The sequence below is a fragment of the Chiroxiphia lanceolata genome, chromosome 10, assembly GCF_009829145.1.
Source record: "Chiroxiphia lanceolata isolate bChiLan1 chromosome 10, bChiLan1.pri, whole genome shotgun sequence".
Taxonomy (NCBI): domain Eukaryota; kingdom Metazoa; phylum Chordata; class Aves; order Passeriformes; family Pipridae; genus Chiroxiphia; species Chiroxiphia lanceolata.
Window position 1 is genome coordinate 22080074 of NC_045646.1, and position 22374 is coordinate 22102447.

General features: G+C 53.5%; 1 protein-coding gene across 1 annotated transcript in view; it reads right to left on the reverse strand.

The window, feature by feature from the left end:
- The window catches only part of EPHB1 (EPH receptor B1), a 77958-nt gene extending 62382 nt beyond the window's left edge, over positions 1-15576 (reverse strand). The window contains exon 1 of the mRNA XM_032697851.1: positions 15418-15576. Coding sequence (XP_032553742.1) covers positions 15418-15475 — 58 coding nt within the window. The 5' untranslated portion in view covers positions 15476-15576. The remainder of the gene's footprint in view (positions 1-15417) is intronic.
- Positions 15577-22374: the final 6798 nt, after the last annotated feature.

A 22374-nucleotide genomic window follows, 5' to 3' on the forward strand; every position in this document is an offset into this window, starting at 1 on the left:
CATCAACAGCATCTGCAATTACATGTGTTAGGATGAATCAGGAGGGCACAGAGTCTCCCTGCCTGGCTACACAGGACACTGGTCCATGGGACTGCAGGGGATCTCCCCAGCACTGCGCTCACAAGTGTCTCACAGGAGCTCTCCTTCCCTGCAGGAGCTATTTTGCCTTCCTCCAGGGTGGCACCGCCTATGAGGAAAACTCTAAAAATCAAAACATTTATCCTGCATTTCCCTACACACCAGCACTTCTTGAGAGATTCAGGATGAGTCACTGTCTTGGACCATGTCCCCCAGAAAAGCTTCGCGCTCGCCGCGAAAACACGCGTCTCGTAGAGCCCTAAATCTGAAATGCCAGCCGAGCTGTCAGAGAGCCCTCACGCCCAGAGATGCACCTGGCATCGTCCAGCTCCTATTTACGAGATCTTATTTTAAAATGTCAAAGGGATTCTGCTAAGCCACAAACATGACAGACTGCTCAGACACCGAGCAAGCACCGCCGGGGCATCCCTTCCCCCAGGCACCACTGCTCCCAGCGCGAGCACCTGGTGGTTCCCCCAGACACCAAAATCTGGGGGAAAAGCCTCACTTTTCACCCCAGCACAGAACAGCTTCAGCCAGACTGATCCTGCATTTTTAAAGGCAGCATCTGACAGGTAACTCTAAAGCTTTCAGGGGGGCCGGCTGAAATAGTAAGTAAGAACTTAAAAATAGCGTTTCTGGCCCAAGGATGCACCCTGAAGATCGCTGTGCAACTGGGATCCCAGGGGGAGAGGAGGGAAAGCAGCAGAGCAAGAGCGGAATCGCACAGGGATGCTCCGGCTGCCGCCGGAGGTGACGAGCGCACCCGCAGCTGCCGGAGCACAGCCGAGGGAAGGAGGTGGAAATATTGAGCCTCAAACGAGGGAAACTGCAAAAGCTCGTCGGCAAGCGGCCCCTGCACCACTCCCCCAGCCCGGCGCCGGCTGCTGTGCCGAGCAGCGTCTCCCTGGTTTTTGCACCATATGGAGTCAGCTCGCGAGTGCAAACGAGGCAAAGGGAAATAAATCTGTGCCACCGCGGCGCCGCACGGGGCTGCCGGCACCGCGTCGGGACACGGATGGGATGGGGGGAGGCTCCGCCTGCATCCCCTGGGGACGCCTTGGCAAAGAGCCCCATCACCTGCCCAGTCCTCCCCCCCCATCCGGTTGCACACGTGGGGAAGGGGATGTGGCAAAGCCAACAGGTCCGTTGGAAAGGGCAGAACACTCCATGAGCAGATCCCGATGGGTTTTTTGCTCTGGCCCCACATCTAAATGCCCCTTCCTAAAATGCCCTGGAGACACATCCTGGGCTCTCTCAGCTTTGCCTTTTTTTTTTTCTTTTCCACTTTTAGATTTGGACAACGCAGCCAGTGGCTGGGATCTATAACTATCCTGCATCCTACCCAAAAAACTTTCCCATCAGACTGAGCCATCACACCCACAGCTGGTCTGGTGAGTAAACAACACCATGTGTTTGCCAAGATTTCCAAACAGCCATTCACAGAGGGTGCCAGTGGGGCTGTGTTAAATCCTTGTCCAAATTCACCAACAGCTATCAGTGACTGCAATCACCCCCTTGGAAGATGCTCTTCCTCAAGAGGGGCTCCAGGACCCCTCATGGTAAGCTCTTGGTGCACGATCCAAACTGCTGCCTCACGCAGCTCCTGCCAGCATGGAGGCAGCACCAGGGATCCCCCCACACCAGGACCCTCTTCTGTGAGAAGGGAGGAAGCACAAGCACTGCTCTAAGTGAACCTCAAATCACAAGATTTTGCTCAGGGCCACTCTTAGGCCAAGCTTTTCCTACAAGCTGCAGTGCCCAGCTGAGCTGCTGCACGGCCACAGCTCCCACGGGCGCTGGGAGGTGAGGAAGAGGAGGAAGAGGAGGATGCTGGCAGGAGGTGCTGTTGGCAGCAGGCCTGCCTGGCACAGCCCTGCCTCCAGCCTCAGTGCCTGCGCGGGTGCAAGCTGGGAAAAGGCTCCAGCACGAGCAGAGCCATCTGTGTGCCGGGAGCTGCGCCAAGGTGGGCTCAGGGATTACTTCCCCCCCTCCTCGCCAGGACAGTCTCCTTCCCAAGTGCTGACTTACCACCCAGGTGACAGCTCACCAAAATCCTTCAGCACAGCTTGCAGGGAGGCAAGCACAGAGAAGGCCACCAGAACCACCCTGGTCACTGGCCAGACCCCGGGAAGTGCCTACAATCCACCGTGGGATAGGGATGGTCCCGGCGTGACTGGCACGGCTCCATTTCATGCAACGCCAGCTCCGCTCGTTTTTAAAGCAGTGCTGGTTGATGATAAAGTTCCCCTGGAGCTCATCTCCATACCCACCTCTTCTCCTGATGACTCTGACCCATCCTCCCTGATTGTGGTTTCCTTGCTGAAATAAATCACTTTAAGTGCACACTGTGCTCTGGGTCTCATTACTGTTCATCATCTTCTGCGCAACGGAGCTGTCACAGCCTCACAAACCCTGTCACCTGGGTGACACGGGAGCCACTTGGGAGGGCAGGAAGGTGGGGAGAAGGAGCCAGCCCTTGACAAGGTACCAGGAGCTCCCCCATCCCTCTCCTCCACAGCTTTTGGACGTTGAGCTCACACCTTCAGCCCCACGCAACCCTCACGGAACAAAAGCTCAGCAGAACAAAAGCAAGAAGGTGCAACACACGTGCAAGATGGGATTGGTGCACCAAGGACCCAGAAGGATGCCAGGAGGGATGGCAGATGCACCTTGATGGCCAAGAGGGTCTTCCTTCAGTGAGGTATGTCCCCACAGGGAAACCTCCCCCAGAAGAGGCAGAAGAAACTCTCTCTCTTCCACAAATTTAAAGCAGAAACACCTAAAGGAGGGAAGGAGGAAGAGCCAGGCACAGGGGCAGCAAAACAGACTTTAATCCTTCTCCAGGTGGATCCTAGGCAGTGCCACATTGAATGCCTCATCACAGATGGGTGCTTCCAACTCCACGAGGTTTTTCCAGATTAACCCGGAAGAGAAGATCACGGTCACACTGCACACAGTAAATCAAAAACTCTTCTGTGCCAAAACCCCACAAGAGCCCATCAGGCAACAGCAATGCAAAGGCATCGTTTGTCTGTCACATCACTTTTGAAAGGCAAACCCTCAGAGAGAGAGAAAGGGAGAGATTAAGGCTGCCACTGATCTTGGAGTGTCCACAGAGACGGGTCTGTTGGGTTTTTATCAAGCAGGGAGTGTAGGTACCATCGGCTTCCAGATGGCCAGAGGCCCTGTGAGGGGCTGGGACCTGCCTGAAACGAAAGGCCAACCCACGCAGCAAGGAAGGAGGTGCTCATCCATAGCCATGTGGCCAACACCCACACCCCTGCATGTCAGCACGGCTCCCTGGGAAAAGAAGCTGCTTCCCAGCATCATATTTGGGAGGGTGCAAAGGTTTGGGTTTCCCACCAAGCACACAACACCTCCATAGGCCCTTGAGCATGGCTGCGGAGAAGACACAGCACTGTCACACCTTCCATAAGGTCAACATTCACATTTGTCTCAAACTCTCCATCTCACCGCCACAGGAAAACACCCCTCACTGCCCTGGAGACCACGACAGAAATGTAAGTAGGACAAAAACAGAGGAGATGCAGGAGAAGATCCCCAGAGACGCAGGAGGAGAGGATCCCTGGATGTGCACACGCACCAGGACATCCATCACTGCCAAGAAGGACTCCCCAGGCGGTCCCACAGGCTTTGCTCAGCTCTCCCAGCCCTCCCATCCCACCCCACCATCCCAAGCTGGCTGCTGCAGCCCGGAGACCCCCCGTCCCCCCCTCCTCGCCCAGGGCACTCGCACACATGTTCGCACACGCACGGAGCAGGAGGGGAAGCCGCGCCGCAGAAATAACACAGGCACACAAACAAAAGAGCACAAGCCATTAATCTGGGTGAACCAGAGGAAATGAAATCATTATGTCTGCAGCTACAACATCCCGAGGAACAAATTTCCTGCCTGGATAATAAATGGATTCTTTTGTTTCACGTTGGCCCCAACCATGTGACTCTCTTGGCCTATTCCTCATCCAAAACATCTTGCTGTATAAATACCCAGACGGGTTCGAATTTCAGCTGCTAAAAATATGTTTTAATTATAATAATATATAATAATAATAACAAGAAAAAAAACTCTCTGGATCTACAGGCTCCCCTCGCCTCTTAAACAACCTCTGAAGGCTTTCCAGCAGGCAGGCAAGCAAACAAAAAGTCCCAAAGTTGCCAAAAGCAGCTGAACAGCACAAATAGAGCCTTTGAAAGAACGAGCGAGGCACCTGAAAGCAGCCCCAGGTGATGGTTTGCAATAAATAACCCCTGCCAGAAAGAGAAATGATAGGTGCATGAGTATTTTAAGAAGCACCTCCTAAGTATCTCCCAGCAGCAGGATGGGGACTGAAGCCCCACAACACACTGATGACACCTCCAAAGTGAGGGCTGGGCAGGTTTGCTTCTGAGCCAGGTTTTCTTCTGTTGGCTTTCTGATGGCTCGCTGGGGCTTGGGATTTATCCCTTAGATGGATGGGGAATGCAAGATCTGGCCTCCTCCAGCTTGGCAAGATGCTTGTCAGCTGTAGGTGTCTCGGGGGACGCAGACCCCTAGGAGAGCTGCGTGAGTTACTGGCTTCAACCACTCCTTCAGTCTGCAACTCCATCAGATCACTTGGTTAAAACCATTTTTGCATCTACCTACATCTTTTGCTTCTGCTTTCAGCTTCCCTTCGCTCGCCTTCCCAGCTTTACCAACACATCGCAAGCGCTGCAACGAGTCTCAAAACAAGACGCGGTTTTGAAGCCAAATACCAAAGTGCCTTGGTGCAAAAAGTCTGAATTATCTGGATGTTAAAGAGAGACCTCCACGAACAGAAACAAGCTCAAAAATCCTTCCAAGCCAACGGGCAGCCAGAAGCAGAAGACATAACCAAGCCCACCGTGCTCAATCAGCAGGGTTGGACTTGTTCTCCATCACCTCAAATATCCCAGCACCCCAAGGCACAACCTCTTTCTCCAACTTCACACACAGAGGAAAGCAGAGGAAACCCTCCATGGTGCATCACATCAGCAAAGGATTAATTTCATTTTCCTCTGTGGGTCATCTTTAATTTCAATTATATTTTGGATGCTGGGGAAAGTGTCCAAGCACAGCTGCTGCCTCGTTTCAGTCACTTATCGCTGCTGTTTCTTCAAGGAAGGGGAGGGGAGAAAAATTAAAAAAAAAAAAAAAAAAGTCCTTGGAAACTAAATATTTACACACCCATGTAGGCTAATCCCAGAAGATCCAAGGGTGGGAAGCCTACTTAAAAAAACATCCCTAATTATTTTCCCATTTTAAAAGGAATAATCTGGCCATTAGCTCTAAAGCTTTACTTAAGTAATCACTTATTTTTCAAGAGGAATAATCCGCTGGTGTGTGCACAGACGGGACAGGGGGGTGAAAAAACATTTTTATACTCTTCCCTTGCTACAGCTGCTGACAGTTGAGTGGCACAGAGGGGTTGGAGGCATGGGGGGCACTCAGGGGTCATCACATGCCACCCTTGGGAAGCCACCCCTGGGATGGGGACAAAGCCAGCTCAGGCAGTGATACCTCACTGGTCCCTGGATAGCACCACAAGGAAACCTCCTTTCTGGGAAAAAGGTGGGCTCTCAAGGAAATATGAGAAGGAAAAATGGGAACAGAGCACCAAACACCTCGAAAGGCCATTGGTCACCTCACAACAATGCCCTGGCAAGTGCCCATATCCCTCCCAGCAGTGTCAGGAGTGGGAAAGCACAGCAAGTTGCTACTGAAATACACTGATTTATCAGCAGCATCTTCCAGTCCCTTTTTGCTGAGGTATTAACAAAACAATCCTCTTATCAGACAATGAAGCACTTTCTGACGGAAAAAAATCTCAATAATCTGGACATGGGGATGTATGGAAGGACTTCCAAAGCCCCTCCTGTCATGGCAAAGCAAACAGCAGCAATTTGCTAATTGGCAACAGGCACTGTGCTGCTCAAGGAAATGGCCAGAGTCCTTAGGATGGGGAAAGTCTGATGATAAGACACGCACGGTGGATCATTTAGAGAGATAAAACCACGCTCGCTCTGCCGCAGCCAACTATTAAAAGTGGAGAATGTTATTTCAGGTAATAAAGAGCAAGACCTGAGGACCAGCCTGGGAATTCAAATTTACAACTTGTATCAAATTCATCTGCTGTAAAACTTCACCTAGTTTATAAGTTTCTCACCAACTTCATAAAACATGTTTTATTATTATTGTTTTCTGACTCTCCTGCCTTAATAAAATTCCTCTCCCAGCCTGTGTGGGTGTTGCATTATAAACATTTGCACTTTGATTCATTCAAGACTGCGGAAAGCTTTCAAGGTAACCTATTAGGAATACTTTAAATGGTTCAAAGACATCCCAGTTTCCCCTGAACACCGCAAAGCTTTAAAGAACAAAATAAAAACGTGCCTTGCCGCAGAGCCACCTCCAAAAATCTGCTGGGCCCGTGACTCAGGAGATGACATTTGGGAACAACCAAAGCACACACCAGACCCGTGGGGTCCAGAGTGGGAAACATAGGAGTTATAGAGGCACAGGGTAAGGTGGGTGCCCACCCATTACTCCTCAAGCCCCATCAGCAGGGAGCCCTGGGGATGCTGCAAGTGGGTCCCACTGGTGGGAGGCAGCTGGGCCATCTTCAGGGATGCTGCTGAGTGGGTCCCAATGGTGGGAGGCAGCTGGGCCATCTTCCCCCAAGTTAGGGACGGTGCAAAAGCAGGGATTTCCCCATTCCCACGAGCCCTGGCAGCAGAGCCCAGCGCTGGCACACAAAGGCAGAGCTGGAGGGGGCTCAAAGCAGAGCCCTTCTCAAAGCAGCCCCTCTTCTCCAGCCTCATCCAGAGCCCCTGGAAGTTAACAGTGTCTTTCCACAGCCTTGGTCAGGCTCTGGAGCCGGGCTGTGAGCACAGGAGCTCCCGTGAGCGCCCAGCAGTGCAGCCACTGCAGGAATAACCCACACATGGCACATGGAGCGAGAGTAAAGCTGATCTTTAAATACTGAACACAATTGGGTCGTGACCTTACAGCACCCACCAGCCAGCACCCACCTCCTCTCCTCCACAAGGTCGGCTGCGGCATCCCTGGGTCAGGGGCAGCACTGCCAGCTGATGGACAGAGCTCAGGAGGGCTTGACCCAACCTGGGGCCAAAGAAAAAGGCATTGATGCCTTTAATTCCTGCACAGCTGGTGCTTTTCTTCATTTCACTGAGCAAGACAGAGGGTACTTGGCACAACGACACAGTTCGAGATGCCACACATCACTCCCCAGGAGACGTGGCACGGAGCTGATCCTCCTCTATTTTATGACACCAGAAATTACCCCTTTACAGCTCCATCTCTGGTCCAAATGACATCACTTGATGTGATCTCACAGTGCCTCTGTTGAGACCCTGATGTGTTCAAACAATCTAGACCCTCACCAGCAATTTCCTCTCAAGGGGCAGCAAAGGCCACGCATCTCCAAGAGACTTGCATGGAGCTTCTGGAGAGCTCCAGCCAAACCCCACGGGCTGAGAAGCAGCTCCGTGTGTCTTGGGTTTGCCTGCAGCCAGGTCATGCCCATAATTTCCATTAAATTAAAGATCACTGCCTTAAAAATAACCACAGCAGAAGCGCAGGGATGGAGTTACCACTGAAGGCACCTCCGGGCTGCTACAGACCACAGGCAAACACACCCATGGAGCAACCTCACCAGTTCCACGGGTACATCACAGGAGGCAAAGGTGCTGGACAAGCCAAAAACATTATAAGAAGTACTTCTGACAGTACAGTTCTGACAATTCTGTTATTTCCAAACACGTTTGTTTCAAATGAAAAGCAGAGTCAGCGCCTAATGGAGCTCTCCGAGAGCACCCCGCTCCTGTTCTGGCCCTACGTGTTCATCTCCCTCCTTGGGCATTTGGAAATAGGATGGGTGAAAAATCAAAGTGCCCAGCCACCACTAAGGTCAGCCCCAGCCTGTGCCCCGTACATCAGGCTGTCTCCCTCCCAGTTCCCCCCATCCTGAGGGCAGTGGGACCGGAGCAGACCCACACGGCTAGCCCCTATCTCCTCCTGCCTCTGGAGGATGGTGTTTCCTTTTCAACTCTTCTGCCAAGTTCCTGGTTTGCCCGGGGAAGATGTAATTCACACCCCTTTGCCTCTTCTGCAGTGATTTAATGTCTTTTGAGCAAAAGACAATTATCCTCCCATCAACAGGACCCCAGCGAGGACAATAATGAGGCGGCTCCAACCCCGCGGCTACGGAAGCGGCGGAGGCCTCGAGTAATCAAAGGCCCCTCCCTGGCCTCTGATTGCTAAAAAAGAAATGAAAAACTTCCATAAAACTTCAAACGTTGCTGCTCCATCCCTCCACCCATGGTGTGGGTTTTAGCACCAGGAGATAGGGGATCAACACCAACTCCGGGTCCTCCCCAGCTTTGTCACCCGACTGTGTTTTGGGTGTCACTTGCTGGCTCACCTGCAGCACCCCACAAGGAGAGGACACAGGGGATTGACCCCATGCTCAAAGCAGACACTGTTTTTCCAGGTTTTGGGGCTGAAGGAGAAGCAGCCTCCACCTGAAATCGAGCCCAGGAGGCAACAAGAAGGTGACCTGCCCTGCCCCAGGACGTGCAAAAAAAGATGTCCCCGTGCCCTGCCCTGCAAACGTAAAGAAAATAGGGAAAGGGTGGGAAAGATGTGGATGTGTAACAGGTCTTGGGGTTTGCAGGACTGGAGAGGGTAGACAGCAAAACCAGGAGAGGAGAGCACCCAGTGGGCTGAGCTGCCCTTCCCCTCAAAAATGTAATATACAGCCAGGCAAAGACACCAAAACTCAGCCATGCACAGAGCAATCCAAGGAAAAGGCTGGTTGGGTTTGAATAATCCAAAGCTTGGTGTCCAGTTGCTGCTGGGATGTGGCACAAAGGGTACTGGTGATTGTAGAGGCAGGCAGGATGTGAGAAGGACTTTTGGGGAGAAAATATCATGAAACAATCCTCTGAAGTCACAATGAAGACCCCACCAAGGATGGGATGAAATGGCCTAAAAGTGAAGATTTCCACAGCCTGTCACCTATTCCCAGTTACCACTTTTACTCATTGCATAACAAATTAAAGCTTAATCAGCTCCAACCACCAGTAACCCCGACTGGATGCCTCTACAGATAATAAACATTTTATTCACTACACAAACGAGCACATACCTGAGGCTCCACTAATCTCTAATTACTTGGCATGGTTATCCAAATTATAAATAAATAAATAAATGAAATCCTAGAATCACAGAATGGTTTGGGTCAGAAGGAACCTTAAAGATCATCTCTTTCCAACCCCCTGCTATGGGCAGGGACACCTTCCACTAGATCTTAATAACAACCTAAATGACCTTACTACTGCTAAAAAGAAAAAAAAAAAAAAGATTAACTTAATACTGTATTTTTTTTTCCTCCCCCCATCTGGAAAGATCTTGAAAGGACTCCACCTGCTTATTAAGGGGAATGACTGAGAAAACAAGCAAATTAACTCTCAATTAACTAAAACCAATCCTAACTCTCTTGTTTTCCAGGCAACCACCTGCCATCACCTTCCACTGGTCCCATAAGTGGATGGCACAGAGATGCCAGCCATGGGGATGCTCTGGGGCTCCTCTCCTCCCAAATCACGAGCATCCCTGGTTTGGATTGGAAGAAGTAAGGCTGAAGGACAGTCATCCTCCCCATCCAGGGCTTGGTACAAGCCCCTTCCCCTTTGAACTATTGCCTCTGTGATTTTTCACCACGGGGCTCCCAGCAGGGACTTATTAAAGCCAGACCAAAGCACGTCTCGCTTTAATAGTAATTAGGTCACCCTGGGTTGTGGGCTTAGCAGGCAAAACTATAATTATTTAGAAACATCAAGTTTAAATGGCGAAGAGTCTTAATGGAGCTCAGCTAATTAACCAATTTCAACTAAGTAACTGATTAGCTTAAAAAGAAAAAAAAAAAAGGATAAATCAATGATCATAGACAAAAACATTTTCTTTTAACAGGTTGTTTTCTTGCAGTAATTCTCAATTGCACAAATGGAGCCCAACAACCCCCGCTAACCAAATATTATCGTAATTAAATATTCAACAGAAAGCCTCTTCAATTATTCAAAAGACTGATAACACTTGATTATAATTGGGGTGGTGGGAGAGGTTTGCAGGAGCAGGGATTGCGCACACCATCCAGCTCCGGTCGCTGACGCAAACCCACACGGGCAGACGGGTCGTGGCATCGGCACAGGGTGCTGGCTCCGGCCACCACTCCCATCCCTCAAACCACACCGGGGGCAGGCGGATGCTTTCCAGCCCAGACGTGAGAAAACAGACCAGATGGTCCACAGGCTTTCTGGATTGCTGTTATTAGACCAAAAATTTAGGGGGCTAATGGCCAGTTTCCAGGTTCGACACCATTTCCCGATGGCAGCGCCGTTCCCGCAGCAGAGGAGCGGGAGGAAAAGCAGACCCCGGTGCATCGTTACAATTCACTAAGCGGCATTACCATAGGAAATCACAAATTAGCTTTTCAGCAGAGGATACGGGCGTACTTAGATTAGCCATGGAGAAACTACAGAACCTTCCAGCCCATTCATCAAAGCTCCAACTTCCAGGGAAATGAAACAATAATAAATATTGAGCAGGGAAAGTTAATCTCCGCTGCACACGCTTTAATAATTCAAAAGTTGTGAGAAATATATAGATAAATAAAGCGCAGATCCTTTCGCTCCTACGAACACACATCCTCTGTTTTTCTCACCATTTCTCATGATGTGACTTGGTGGAAAATGGATGGTGACCGAAATAAAAGAACTTCAAAAATTCAGCTGCGGCTGGAAGTGACTCAGGGAAGGAGGGAGCCCATCCACTTTTACCACTTATCTGGGAAGCTGTAGAGCTGATTTGGGGAAGAGTTTGCTCTCACTATCCCTAAGGAAAGGGCTGTGTTGGCTCTACCTGCTGCCTGCAGCAGCTCCATGCCCATTCCCTTCCCTGCACGCTTCCAAGCAGCCTCTCACGCCACTCCTTCTTGCAAAGACTGTGGTTTTACCTCTATAAGCTGAACAGTGGAACAACCAGCTCCGTGTCCACCCAGGGTCCCAGCTCTCTCCTGACATTACTCCACCATTGCTCCACCCCTTTCCACACCTTTCTGCTCCCCCTCTAACCTGAGGGGGGATGCCGCAGGCTCAGCAAGCGCCATTCCCAGGTCACGATGTCCTCTGGATTCACATCCATTTGCCTTCCCCACCACCCACCACCACCTCACAAGGTGCTCTCAGTCACCAGGGGACCTGAATTCTCATCCCCGGGTTATCTGCACCCCTTCCACCACACCAGCGACCTCTGTAAGTGACTCGCACTCCAAATTCCTACCATTCCAACCGAGGACATGCCTTCCCAAACTGCCACCCACCCAACATCCAAGCCTAACATTTGCCTCACTCAAGCACTCAATGCCTGAGAGCTCGAATGTTTGCAGCAGGAGAACAAGGTCAAACTGAAATGCGCTTTCAAATCCTAATGAATATTTGGCAGAAACATTCCCTTTTTCCCTTTCCCAACCCCAGCTATTTGCTCAGCCTTGCTCTGCTGTTAAATGACTCCTTATTCCCACCATGTCTGCTCAGAGGCACCGGAGCACCACGGCATCCTTTGGACAGCATCACACAAGTCTGGGGCTCACTTGCATCAGCCTCATCCCTCAGCATTCCTGCTGCACCAGGACCAGGGTTTCCAGGACTTTGCTGATCTGATTGGCATTGAGTTACCCGTTGCCCAAGGTACTATTTCCCCCTTTTCATTAAATCTGAGCACTTCTTTAGCTTGCAGAACCCATCTCTGCTAGAAACACGTATTCAGCACCGTGTCCGGATCCAGAGCCAGATGAACATACTTGGGCTCCTTCATCATCAAAAATCCATATTTTCTTCTGATTTTTTAGACCAGTGGAAGGTTTATACTCTGGCCTGTTGTGTCAGGAGCTGCACCCAGGATGGGTGAGAGGCCACCTTGCAAACCCCCTGGCAGTTCATGCCACAGTAGTCAGGGCCACCAAACACATGCAGCAACCCAACATCCAAAAGACCAGGAAAATAAATATATTTATCACAGACTCCCACCTTATCCATGAGTGGAAACACCAGCAATTAGTCAAAAAAAGGCAACCTGCGGTCTCAAGTTCCTTTTCCATGACTTGACAAAACGCTTTCCCTTCAGGCTGACAAGATCTGGGCTCACTCACCACACCGAGAATAAGGGTTTTCCCCTTAGGGCTTTCTTTTCCTTCCCAAAAAAAAAAAAAAAAAGAAAAAAAAAAAAGTAAAGGGATGGCTGGATAGTAGCACTTGTAAATTCCCACGCAGGACACTAGCACTTGCAAATTCCCTCTTGGAGACTTATTTCTAGCTTCTCCCTGGGAACGGCTGTGCTGCGGGCGGAGCAGCTGGGCCAAAGGTGGGAGCCCACATGGTGCTGGTGACGGTGGGAAGGGCAGGGCGGCCGCCGCTCTCAGCCTGCTCGGCACAGGCACAGGCTCCGCTCCGGCGCCGGGCGGAAGCGCAGGAAGCCCAAAGGATGCCCGGCAACAGATGTGCACATCCCGAGCCAAGGCGGGAGGAGAGGGGCGCCCGGGGCGGGCAGCAAGCGAGGAGCAGGATCCAGGGACGTCGCTCTCCAACCAAACCCCATCCCTGGTCCTCTCCCAGGCTTGCGGTTCCCAAGCGAGTGGATAAGCACGGGAAGCAAAGCTAAGCCGGATCCGCCAGCCCCCAGCAGGGCTTTCCAGCTCCCTCCTGCGCTTCGCTTATCGTGATGCTGCAAGCGCGGAGAGGAAAACGTGGGTTTTAAAAGAGCAGACGCGAGGCAGGGACGCAGAGACGAGCGGGGAGGCAGGTGAAATAGTGAAGGAGCTGCACCAAAATGGTCATCAGCCCCACCTGACACCTCCAACCCCGAGTTAAAACGTACATCGTCAGCCCATTACCACCCTCTCTGTATGCTAAATGGGATTATATTTGGTTCAGCTAACACGAGAGAGAGCACGCGAGCGGCTCCTGAGTGATTGCAGGGTGTGGGAGAGACGGAGTATTTGGCGCTGCCATCTCCTCGCGTCCTTCTTCCTCTTTCCAAGCCACAAAAAAATTTTAAAATTAATACAAACATCCAGGTGTCCGGCAGAAAAGGATCAGCTAAGCCACAGGATTTGGTAAAAAAATCAAGGAACCGTAAAAAAAGTCAGACGAGCGACTGTACTACCTCAAGGTTCGCGTGCCGCAGGCAATGAGTTAGCAAGGTTTTATGGAGGATAACGGGAGTGGGTTGTAGGCAGCCCCGGCCCTGACCCCGGCTGCATCCTCCTCCCCTCCTGCCGGGTCCAGACCCCCAGACGTCTCCCCCCGCCATCCCAGAAAAAAAGACTTTTTGTCTCGCTGGCTGATTTGGGATGCAGGGAGCCATCCCTCGCTCAGCTGCTCCTGCAGCCCCGGGCAGAGCCGGGCGCCCGCCGTGGGTCTGTCTCGCTGTCAGAGAGGGCTGCCAGCAAATTCAGCCTTGTGGATGCTCCAGGAGGAAAGCAAGACCCCAGGGCAGGTCAGGCCCTAGGAGATGCTTCAGCTCCATTAGAGAAACCCACTTTTCAACCTAGCAAATTCAACGTCTGCTCCAAGAGATTCAATAAGACTTAAATAAACCCCATAAAAAGGCATTTTCTTTATGCGACCACGCCAGAAGGATCTCGCCTTGACTCCAAATCAGATGCGATTGCTCTGCCTCAGAAATCCTCCGTCTAAAATTTTCCCTGAAATCTGAGATCTCTCCTAGGATACTACTTTACTATCCAAGCAACTTCCTCATCAGAGTAGAAATACCACCGCTCCTCAACAGGTTCGGTGCCGGGCAGGGACGCTGGCTCTGCCAGTGCTCCCGGGGGTGGCTCGGGACAAGCCGGGGAACACCCCGGGTGACACCCAGGAGTGCCCTCGGACCGGGAAGAGAGCCGAGGTGTCCCAGCCAGCCGCGATTCCAGCAGTGCCTCAAGCAGCTGACGCTGCAAACGCCGGCGAGCCGAGCGCTGCGAACAGGTCCTGCCTCTTCACGTGCGGCTTCGCCGCCGAGCAAACACGCGCCCGTTTGCACCACGCTTCGGCAAGGCACCGGCACCAACCCCGCGAGGCATTCCTACGGAGATGCGATGAGGCGAGGAAGCCCGAGGAATACGAAAAGCCAACACCTGCGTCGCTCAAAAGCCCGTGGAAAAGGGATGCTGCAGCAACAGGGCCTGCCCGCCCCGATCCGACAGCTGTGCTTGTGAGCGGAGGGCACAAACCCCACCGAGACCATCGCGGCAGCATTCCAGCTCCTGAACCAGCTCCTCGCTGAGCCGGAGTCTCCGGCCACCTCCGACAGCTTCCAGCTGAGCCACAACCACGCTCACATTATAAATCCCCCCGAGGAGGGTCCAGCCCCACATCGGCCAGCAGCGGTTTGAGATCCCGCGCACCATCTCCCTGCAACCACACACTTCTCGCTGCCCACCAGCGAGAGGCTGCACCACGTCCCCTGCCACAGCCACCGCTCAAGCGCTGGGCAAGCCCTGCCGCGAGCCTGTGCTGTACCAGGAAAAAAAGGTGGCAGTGACAAAATAGAGAGAAAAAAAAATAAAATAAGCGATACTTGTCCTATCAGGCCTACCGCCCGGAGTCTGGGTCTCAGCTGTGAGCCTTCCCGGTGCCCAGTGAATCCCACGACCAGGCGGGAGACAGCGAAAAGACCGCAGCCCACCGGCACGGGGACGGGCACACACCTGCCCTGTATCTCCACGGACGGGCAAGCATCCCCCGGCTCGGTTCATCCCAGGGAACGGAGCCCACCTGCCCACGGCTCCCGGCGCATCCACCCTCCGTCGGCGCTGGGAGGAGGAAGGTTTGCCAGAGGCAGCTCCGAGCACCGCCACGGCCCCCGCAGCGTCCCCGGGGACCCGAGGGGTCCCAGAGGAGACCCCGCAGGCGGACACACCGCGGCCCCGGGGACCAGAGTGGGGCAGACACAGAGCGGTCCCTGGGGCGGCCCCACCGCAACCCCGGGCAGGGCTCCGGAGGGGACCCGACCCGGAGCAGCCGGATCCGGGCGGGTTCCCCCCACCATCCCCGGCCCCTTGCCGGGGGCACCCTCTGGCACGGGCTGCCAGCACCGCGGGATGGCACCGGTGACGGGGCCCCGGGGCCAGGATGCAGCTCCGCGCCGGTGCCGCACGGCGGGGGGAGCTGCTCCCCGGCTGCTCCCACCGCGGCTCCGCATCCCGCCCGCTCCCGGCGGTCCCGTTCGCCGCTCACCTTCCACGGCGGCCGCGGCGGCGGCCAGGCAGAGCAGCACCACCAGATCCGCAGCCATCGCCTCCTCGGGCCCCGCAGGCGTCAGCCGCTACCGGCGGGCGGCCGTGAGCGGGCATGGGGGTGCGTCCGCGGGCCGGGTCGGGCCGGGGCAGGGCGGGCCGGGGCCGGGGCCGGGACGGGCCGGAGGCGCAGCCGGTGCCGCTCCCCGCCCGCCCGGGTCACATCGCAGCCGCGAGTGGCGCGCGCGGCCACGCCGCCGCCGGCCCCCGCCGCGCCCGGCCCCGCCCCCGGCGCCGCCCCGCCAATCCCCGCACCGCCCGGCACCGCCCCCGGCACCGCCCCGCCAATCCCCGCGCCGCGCCCCGCCCCGGGCACGCCCCCGCCAGCCACGCGCGCCCGTGCGAAGGGGGACGGCGCCCCCTGGCGGGCCTGCGGCACCCTCCCCTCCATGTTTCCCCTTAGCGGGACCCGCGACGGGGCGGCCCCGGCGGGGACAGCGCCGGGACACGGGAGGGGACCGGGCACAGCAGGGGACGGGACCCGGCGAGCTCAGACTGCCGCAGTCCCGCTCTCCTCTCTCACCGCCAAAGGCAGCCTGGAGCGAACCGCCAGCCCCGCAGGGATGTGCCTCCTCTGCCCCCCCCGCCGCTCCCCTCAGGTTCGGACACAGCGGGCAGCGCGGGGTCCCCTCAGCCCCCGCCTTCTCCTGGGCATTGCTCCGGGGTGAGAGGGGCACCGGGGCGCGGGGGAGCAGCTGCCTGGCCCGGGGGACACCAGGGCGCTCAGCATCCCTCAGCAGCACCCCGGGCACTGCCGCCCAGGGCCGCGTCCTGGTGCTCACACACGGCCAGGAGCGACCTACATCCACAGCCTCCGAAAGGAACCATCCAGAAGGACGCTCGCCCTGTCCCCCTCATCCCACCCTGCTCACCCTTCGCAGGGCTCAGCATCCCCCATGGCTCTGCTCCGCACCCGGACAGCACAGCCGACCCCATCCCTCCCTCCACACGGATCCACGCATCCCAGCACAGGCGGGAAAGGATAAATAGCATCCCAGCACAGGCGGGAAAGGAAAAATAGCATCCCAGCACACGCGGGAAAGGACAAACAGCACGGGCAGGGCTCACTGCAGTCACGACCGCCCACCTGACACCACGATGGGACCAGAAACCCCACGGAGGCACCGAGCGCTGGAAAACCAGCGGCTTTTCAGGGAAAGAGTGCGCAAAAAAACAGCGGTGCCACGGGAATAAGAGTTTTCCTTCTGCAGTTGTGCAAAATATATTTCAAGAAGCTCCCATTCAGCTGAGCAAATAACAGAAAAAAATTGCCAAGAACCTTCTGGCTAAGTTTTAAGGAAATTTGCTTTCATCTTGACAACCCTTCTCCATTTCCTTCCCATGAATATCTCAGCAATCCAGTTTACTCACTCAGAGGATCACAGAAAGAAAACTGTGAAGTAAATGTCAGTATTATTTGCATCTTTATCCAGTCTGCCATAAAAGCAACACCATGTTATTTATCTGATCTAGCACAACTCAGTAACAGCTCGAGTATAGAATATTCATGATGTGCAAAGCAAAAAAATGTTAATCGTTTGAGAATACAAGAGATGAAGAGCTGAGCCTGTGAGTTATACAGAGAACTGCCTCAGTTTGGGTCTTTTTTTTCCCTCCCAAATAATTGTTATCAACTGAAAAACTCGCATTCAGAAACTAACGTTTGACCAAAAAAAGCCTGACAATTTCTGTGTGTGGGGAAAAAAAAAGAATAAAACATCAATATTCTTCTGATTTCTTTTCAGCTGGCCAAAGAGTTGGCTGCGCTGGGTGAAAGCCAGCTGTGTTTGTTCAAAATGCTTTCTGTTCCGTCAGCCTTGCTCCGAGTCTCCCAACAGCAAAGGCTCCGCTTCTCCTGGAGGACACGGCTCCAAAAAAGCCGTGTTGCCATCTGGAGGGTAGGCACGGGAGGCGGCAGCACCGTGCCCCAGGGCCACTCTTCCTTGCTCGCCTGATGGGATTGTGGTGACCAGCTGCCCCAGAGACTATGCCTACCAGTGTCCCCTTGGAGGACACACCAAGGACATTAAAGCTTAGTGGGGTTTTTGGCACGTTTTCCTTCATTTCCCTCTCAGAGCCAGGAGGCTTCTGCTACAGTGCCCCACCCATCACCAGGCAGCCACTGGTGAGCTCCCATCTCTTCCTTTCCCCCATCCCAGAGCTGCCAGAAGCCCCTGGAGTCCAGGCAGGGGCAGCACCGCAGCGCTCAGCAAACACCCCAGGGAAGGCAAAACCACTCTCTGGGCCACCAGCAACCTCCAGTTCTGCCCACCAGGCACCTGTGCAGGAAGGACATGGGGCAAAGGCCTGCTCAGAGCACGAAGAGCCTCCGGGAAGGCTCTGGGCAGTCGCGTGCCCAGAGCACACGGCCGGTCCCTCTGCGCTCGCAGCCGGCAGCGCGTCGAGATGGCGGCAGCCTGCTGCCAGAATTAGCTCTGTCTTAATTAACAGCTTTGCCTTTGTTCTCAGATGCTGCTTCAGGCGATGCCAAACCCTTTGTGGAGGATGAAGATCTGGGATCCCAGTGAAAGGAAGCATCAAGAGTTACAATACACCGCGACACAGATCTCATAAAAAAATCCTTTGTAACCACCTTTGAGACCAAGGGGGTCACAGCCTGCGCCGGTCCCTGACTGTCCCCACCAAACTGGCTGTGATGGGACCAGCTGAAGCTCTAAGATGAATCCCACCAGGCTGCCCTTGTGAGCAACTACGCTGCAAGGGGGCCTCTGGAGGGGTCACCCCAAATCCTTTGAGCTGTTAAGTGGCCAAGCCCAAGCCCTCAGAGCCTGACAGATCCTGTGACATCACCCGGAGGGTGCACCAAAACTACCAGCCAGCTCAGACCAGGGGCTCACTGGGATGGTACCCTTGGTGGCAGGAGGATCCTGGCAAGCCACTCACTAACATGGGAGTGGCTCAGAGCAGGAGAAAGGTCAAACAAGCCTCCCCTGCATCAGCCCCGTGGAGCAGCAGAGCTGGCAGAGGACATGGGAGCCTCCCCAGGCCAGAACAAGAGCAGAGCTAAAGCAGCCGTGACGCTCCCAGTTTATTTTCCAAGCCGAGGCCAGGCCTGCAGGGAGGGCAGGAAGCTTTGCACACAGCACAGGAGCAGCGCTCCCGCATCCCTAATCCTGCCAAGGCAGCGCAGGCTGCTCCCAGCCTGTGCATTAATTGCAGAGAAAAAGCCTGCACCTACAGCATCCTCCCAGGAGTCAAAGCCTGAGGAGCTGGTAAATCCTCTCCCCCATGAGAAAAGCAGATTCCCTCAGTTTTCCAGCCCTCCAGACTTGTCCAGCGTGTGTCACAACACGCGAACCGGATGAGACAGGGAACACAGGTGGCAATGGTGAGGAGCATCCAACCCCTGCAGCATCGCCTGCGGAGCTGAACCCCCTCCTGTGAGCCCACATAAATGTAATATGATGTAATATCATTAATTAGCAGCATTAAACGTTCGGTGTATTCAGGGCACAGCTCAGCCACTTGGCACAGTGCAGCCCAAACTGCTTACTGTACTCCCAGGGGAAATAACCTCAGGGAGACTTCTGGCCTTAAACCATCGGGAAGCAAATGGGAGAGAGGGAGGGAGAGAAGTTATTGTCCTCTTCAGGCATTCACAGAAAATTCAGGTGTCTTATCAGAGCAGAAGAAGCTGTAGGAAGGACGACTCCTTTGTCATGTGAACAATTTGAGGACTAAATTGAAGCGAGACGTGAAGAAAAAGTAGGTGAGATGAAGGTTAATTTGGCAACCAGAGTGAGAACAGAGGGAGCTGGGGTATGGAAGAGTCTATTAATTCCCTGGGCAAGAGACGCAGCCAGAGCCGGGACGTGGAGTAACTCCCTGCACAGTACTGAAAGATAAATCGCAGGTTCTTCTGCTGGAATATTCTGTTTATTAAGTTCCAAAATAAGAGACAGTCAAGTGCCAAGTGCCTTGAGCCTCTCAGTGCCTGAGAACATATTAATCACTGAGGGGAGCCGTGTTAAGGCAGCTCTGGTGGGACTCCAGGCTCCACGTAACACAGTGGACACGCCGTGTCCCCCACTCCACACTGCCATAGAGGCAGGGAAGGAGGCAGGGAAGGCACCTACTTCTCTAGCAGTAGACAGCAGAGACAGGTAAAGATCAGCAAGTTTCTCTTAGGAACAAAAAAATCCACTTTGTTTCATAGATGCTGCAATTTCTGCCACCTGGTTTTTCCTCTTAATTGGGCTTTCCAGGGTGGTTGTGAGTCCCAGCAGACGCACCTGCCACGGGACAACACAAGCACAGATCAGGAGTGCCACTTGCTCCTCGTTTTTCCTTTTTTCCCCAGTCTCTCCAGGTGGAAGGATCTCTTTGTTCCCTTTGAAGGCAGAGGATTAACAAAGGCAAATGCAAAAGAGAAAAACAAAACTGCTTTGTCTGAGGATGGATGACATCTTTTTATCTGTTCCTAATCTGGCTTCAACTTTCATTTCTTTAGGAGGGAAAAAAAATTCCAAAGATTAAATTTTATGCCAAGGCAAGCTATAATAAGTGACAGAAACACTCCATCTCCACGTCCCTGCTAGCTCTGTGAAGTCAGAACATTCACAGGGAAGAAAGCAAAATATAGACAGACAAACACTTTCAATGGAGATTTAAAATAAAAACTCTCTTCATGTTCCGGATGCAAAAGCCACAGAAAAATATGTCGCTTCTCCAAGGAAATTTCATTATCTTGAAGCGAAATGCAATTTATCTTTGGAAGCTTTAAGAAGGAAAATAAAAAAAAAAAAGGCAGGGAGGGGAACCTGCCACAAGAGTTTCACTTTGTCGCAGCGTTTGGCTTGTTGCAATCCGAGCTGTGTCCCCACAGAAGCACAGAAGAGCTGGCAAGTTTTTAACATGCAAGTCCATCCAAAGAAGCAGGGACAAGGGAGAATGGTCCAGCCCTCCTCATATCTGCTGCTCCTGGGTCCCATTCAGACACTTTTCTGCTGAAATCACCCACTAAAGAGCAAAAAGCTGTCTGGGATCGGCTGCTCACCTCATGCACAGGAAGCTTCCCATTTTTTCCTCCTTTATCGTGATGAATTCCCGATTGTCACCGTGATCAATGGTCCCATGAACACTATCATAAGGGTAATATGATTGTTCCCCCTGTTCCTATTGCTCACAGGGTAATTACAGGGATGATTGCACTCAAGGGCATGTGTCCTGCACCTCTGCACGGAGCACACACGGTGCCTGGTACCACTGCCATCCCCAGGGCAACAACCCCAGCTTTTTCCAGGTAAAGGGAACAAAACCAGGAATATTCAAAAAGCCACAAACCCACTAGACACTCACACAAGCCAGTGAATGTCCCTGCAGGCACTGCAGCCTCCCTGCTGTGTTCACCATGGACCTCACAGACAGAAGGGTGTGAAGGCCAGAAGGAGCTGCTGCAACCCTGTAACCTGCCTGCACACACACTAAACCTCACCCAGCGAGTTCTGCCTTGAGCATTTCACTGCTCCCAAGAGAAACCTGCATCCCAACAAAGCCTTTACCAAGCTACCCCTTTGATATCCCAGCTATCAAACTGCCCCAGCAGCACCTGTGGGCCTCTTCAAACAGGGATGTCGGGCACCACAGGGGCAGTTGGCAACATCCAGGTGGCCCTTCCCAAAGTCCCTCCCAAGGGACCAGTTGCCAAGACCACAAGATGCCATGTGCTGGCTCCCACCATGCTCGAGCAGCCACGGTCTCATGGTCATACAAGGAGCAGCTGAGGGACCTGGGGGGGATCAGCCTGGAGAAAAGGAGGCTCAGGGTGGACCTTCTCATTCTCTCCAACTCCCTGACAGGAGGGGGGAGCCAGAGGGGGGGCAGGCTCTGTTCCCAGGGAACAAGGGACAGGACAAGAGGAAATGGCTTCAAGCCGTGCCAGAGGAGGGGCAGGTTGCACACCAGGAGGAATTTCTTCACGGAAGGGGCATTTAAGCAGTGGAACTGCCCAGGGAGGTGGTGGAGTCACTGTCCCTGGAGGTGTTTAAGGAAAGACTGGACATGGCTCTCAGTGCTCTGGGCTGGGTGACAAGGTGGGGATTAGGCATAGGTTGGACTCGATGAACTTGGAGGTCTTTTTCAACTTAATGATTCTGGGATGACCCTGCTAGTGACCTGCACATCCCTGGCTCCGTTGCATACCACCAACAGGGAGAGGAGGAAGTCTGTGCCTGGTTACTCTGCCAGGCAGGAGAGGACAGCTACCTTCCAGGGATGTCACAACTGCCCCATCCTCAGCTCCCACCCCTCCATGCCACGGCTCAGGATGCCCAGGCACTTCAGCCAGCCACACACAAGTGCAGTTCTTAAGACAAAGCTACTGGAAGAGGGATGAAGGGAGTCTTTGCCAGGCTTGATTGACAGGAGACGTCAAGAACCCTGTGAGAGGGGATTTGAGGGAGTTTTGCATTTCAAACAGGGCAGGCCGGCAGAGGTTTACCCGGAGTGAAGAGGGAAGCTCGAGGCTGCCGTTTCATCGGTTAACATCTGGCAGCTGCAAAGCTCAGAGATAATTCTGCCTCCGTCCTCCAGAGAGTTCAGATCTGGGAGGGATGCCAGAGACGTGGCAACTGGGAGGGGATGAAATTCCTTCACAGAATCCAAAACAGGCAGTGAAATATCATGATATTCTTCCTCCCTTTAAATAAGTGACTCTGATGCTGATGGAGCCTGTGGAAACGTGGGTTTTTTCTGTCTAAGTGGAAGGGGGAGGAGAGCAGAGAGGGCAATACAGGTGGGGGAAGACAGATGGACAACAGCTTTTTTTTTTACTGAAACCAGAGCTTTTGGATCAAAACCTGCAAAGGCTTTTGATCAGGGTCTGCAAAGAAAGCTTTTAACTGTAACCTGCATTTTCGTTTTTAAAAATCCAACAGGG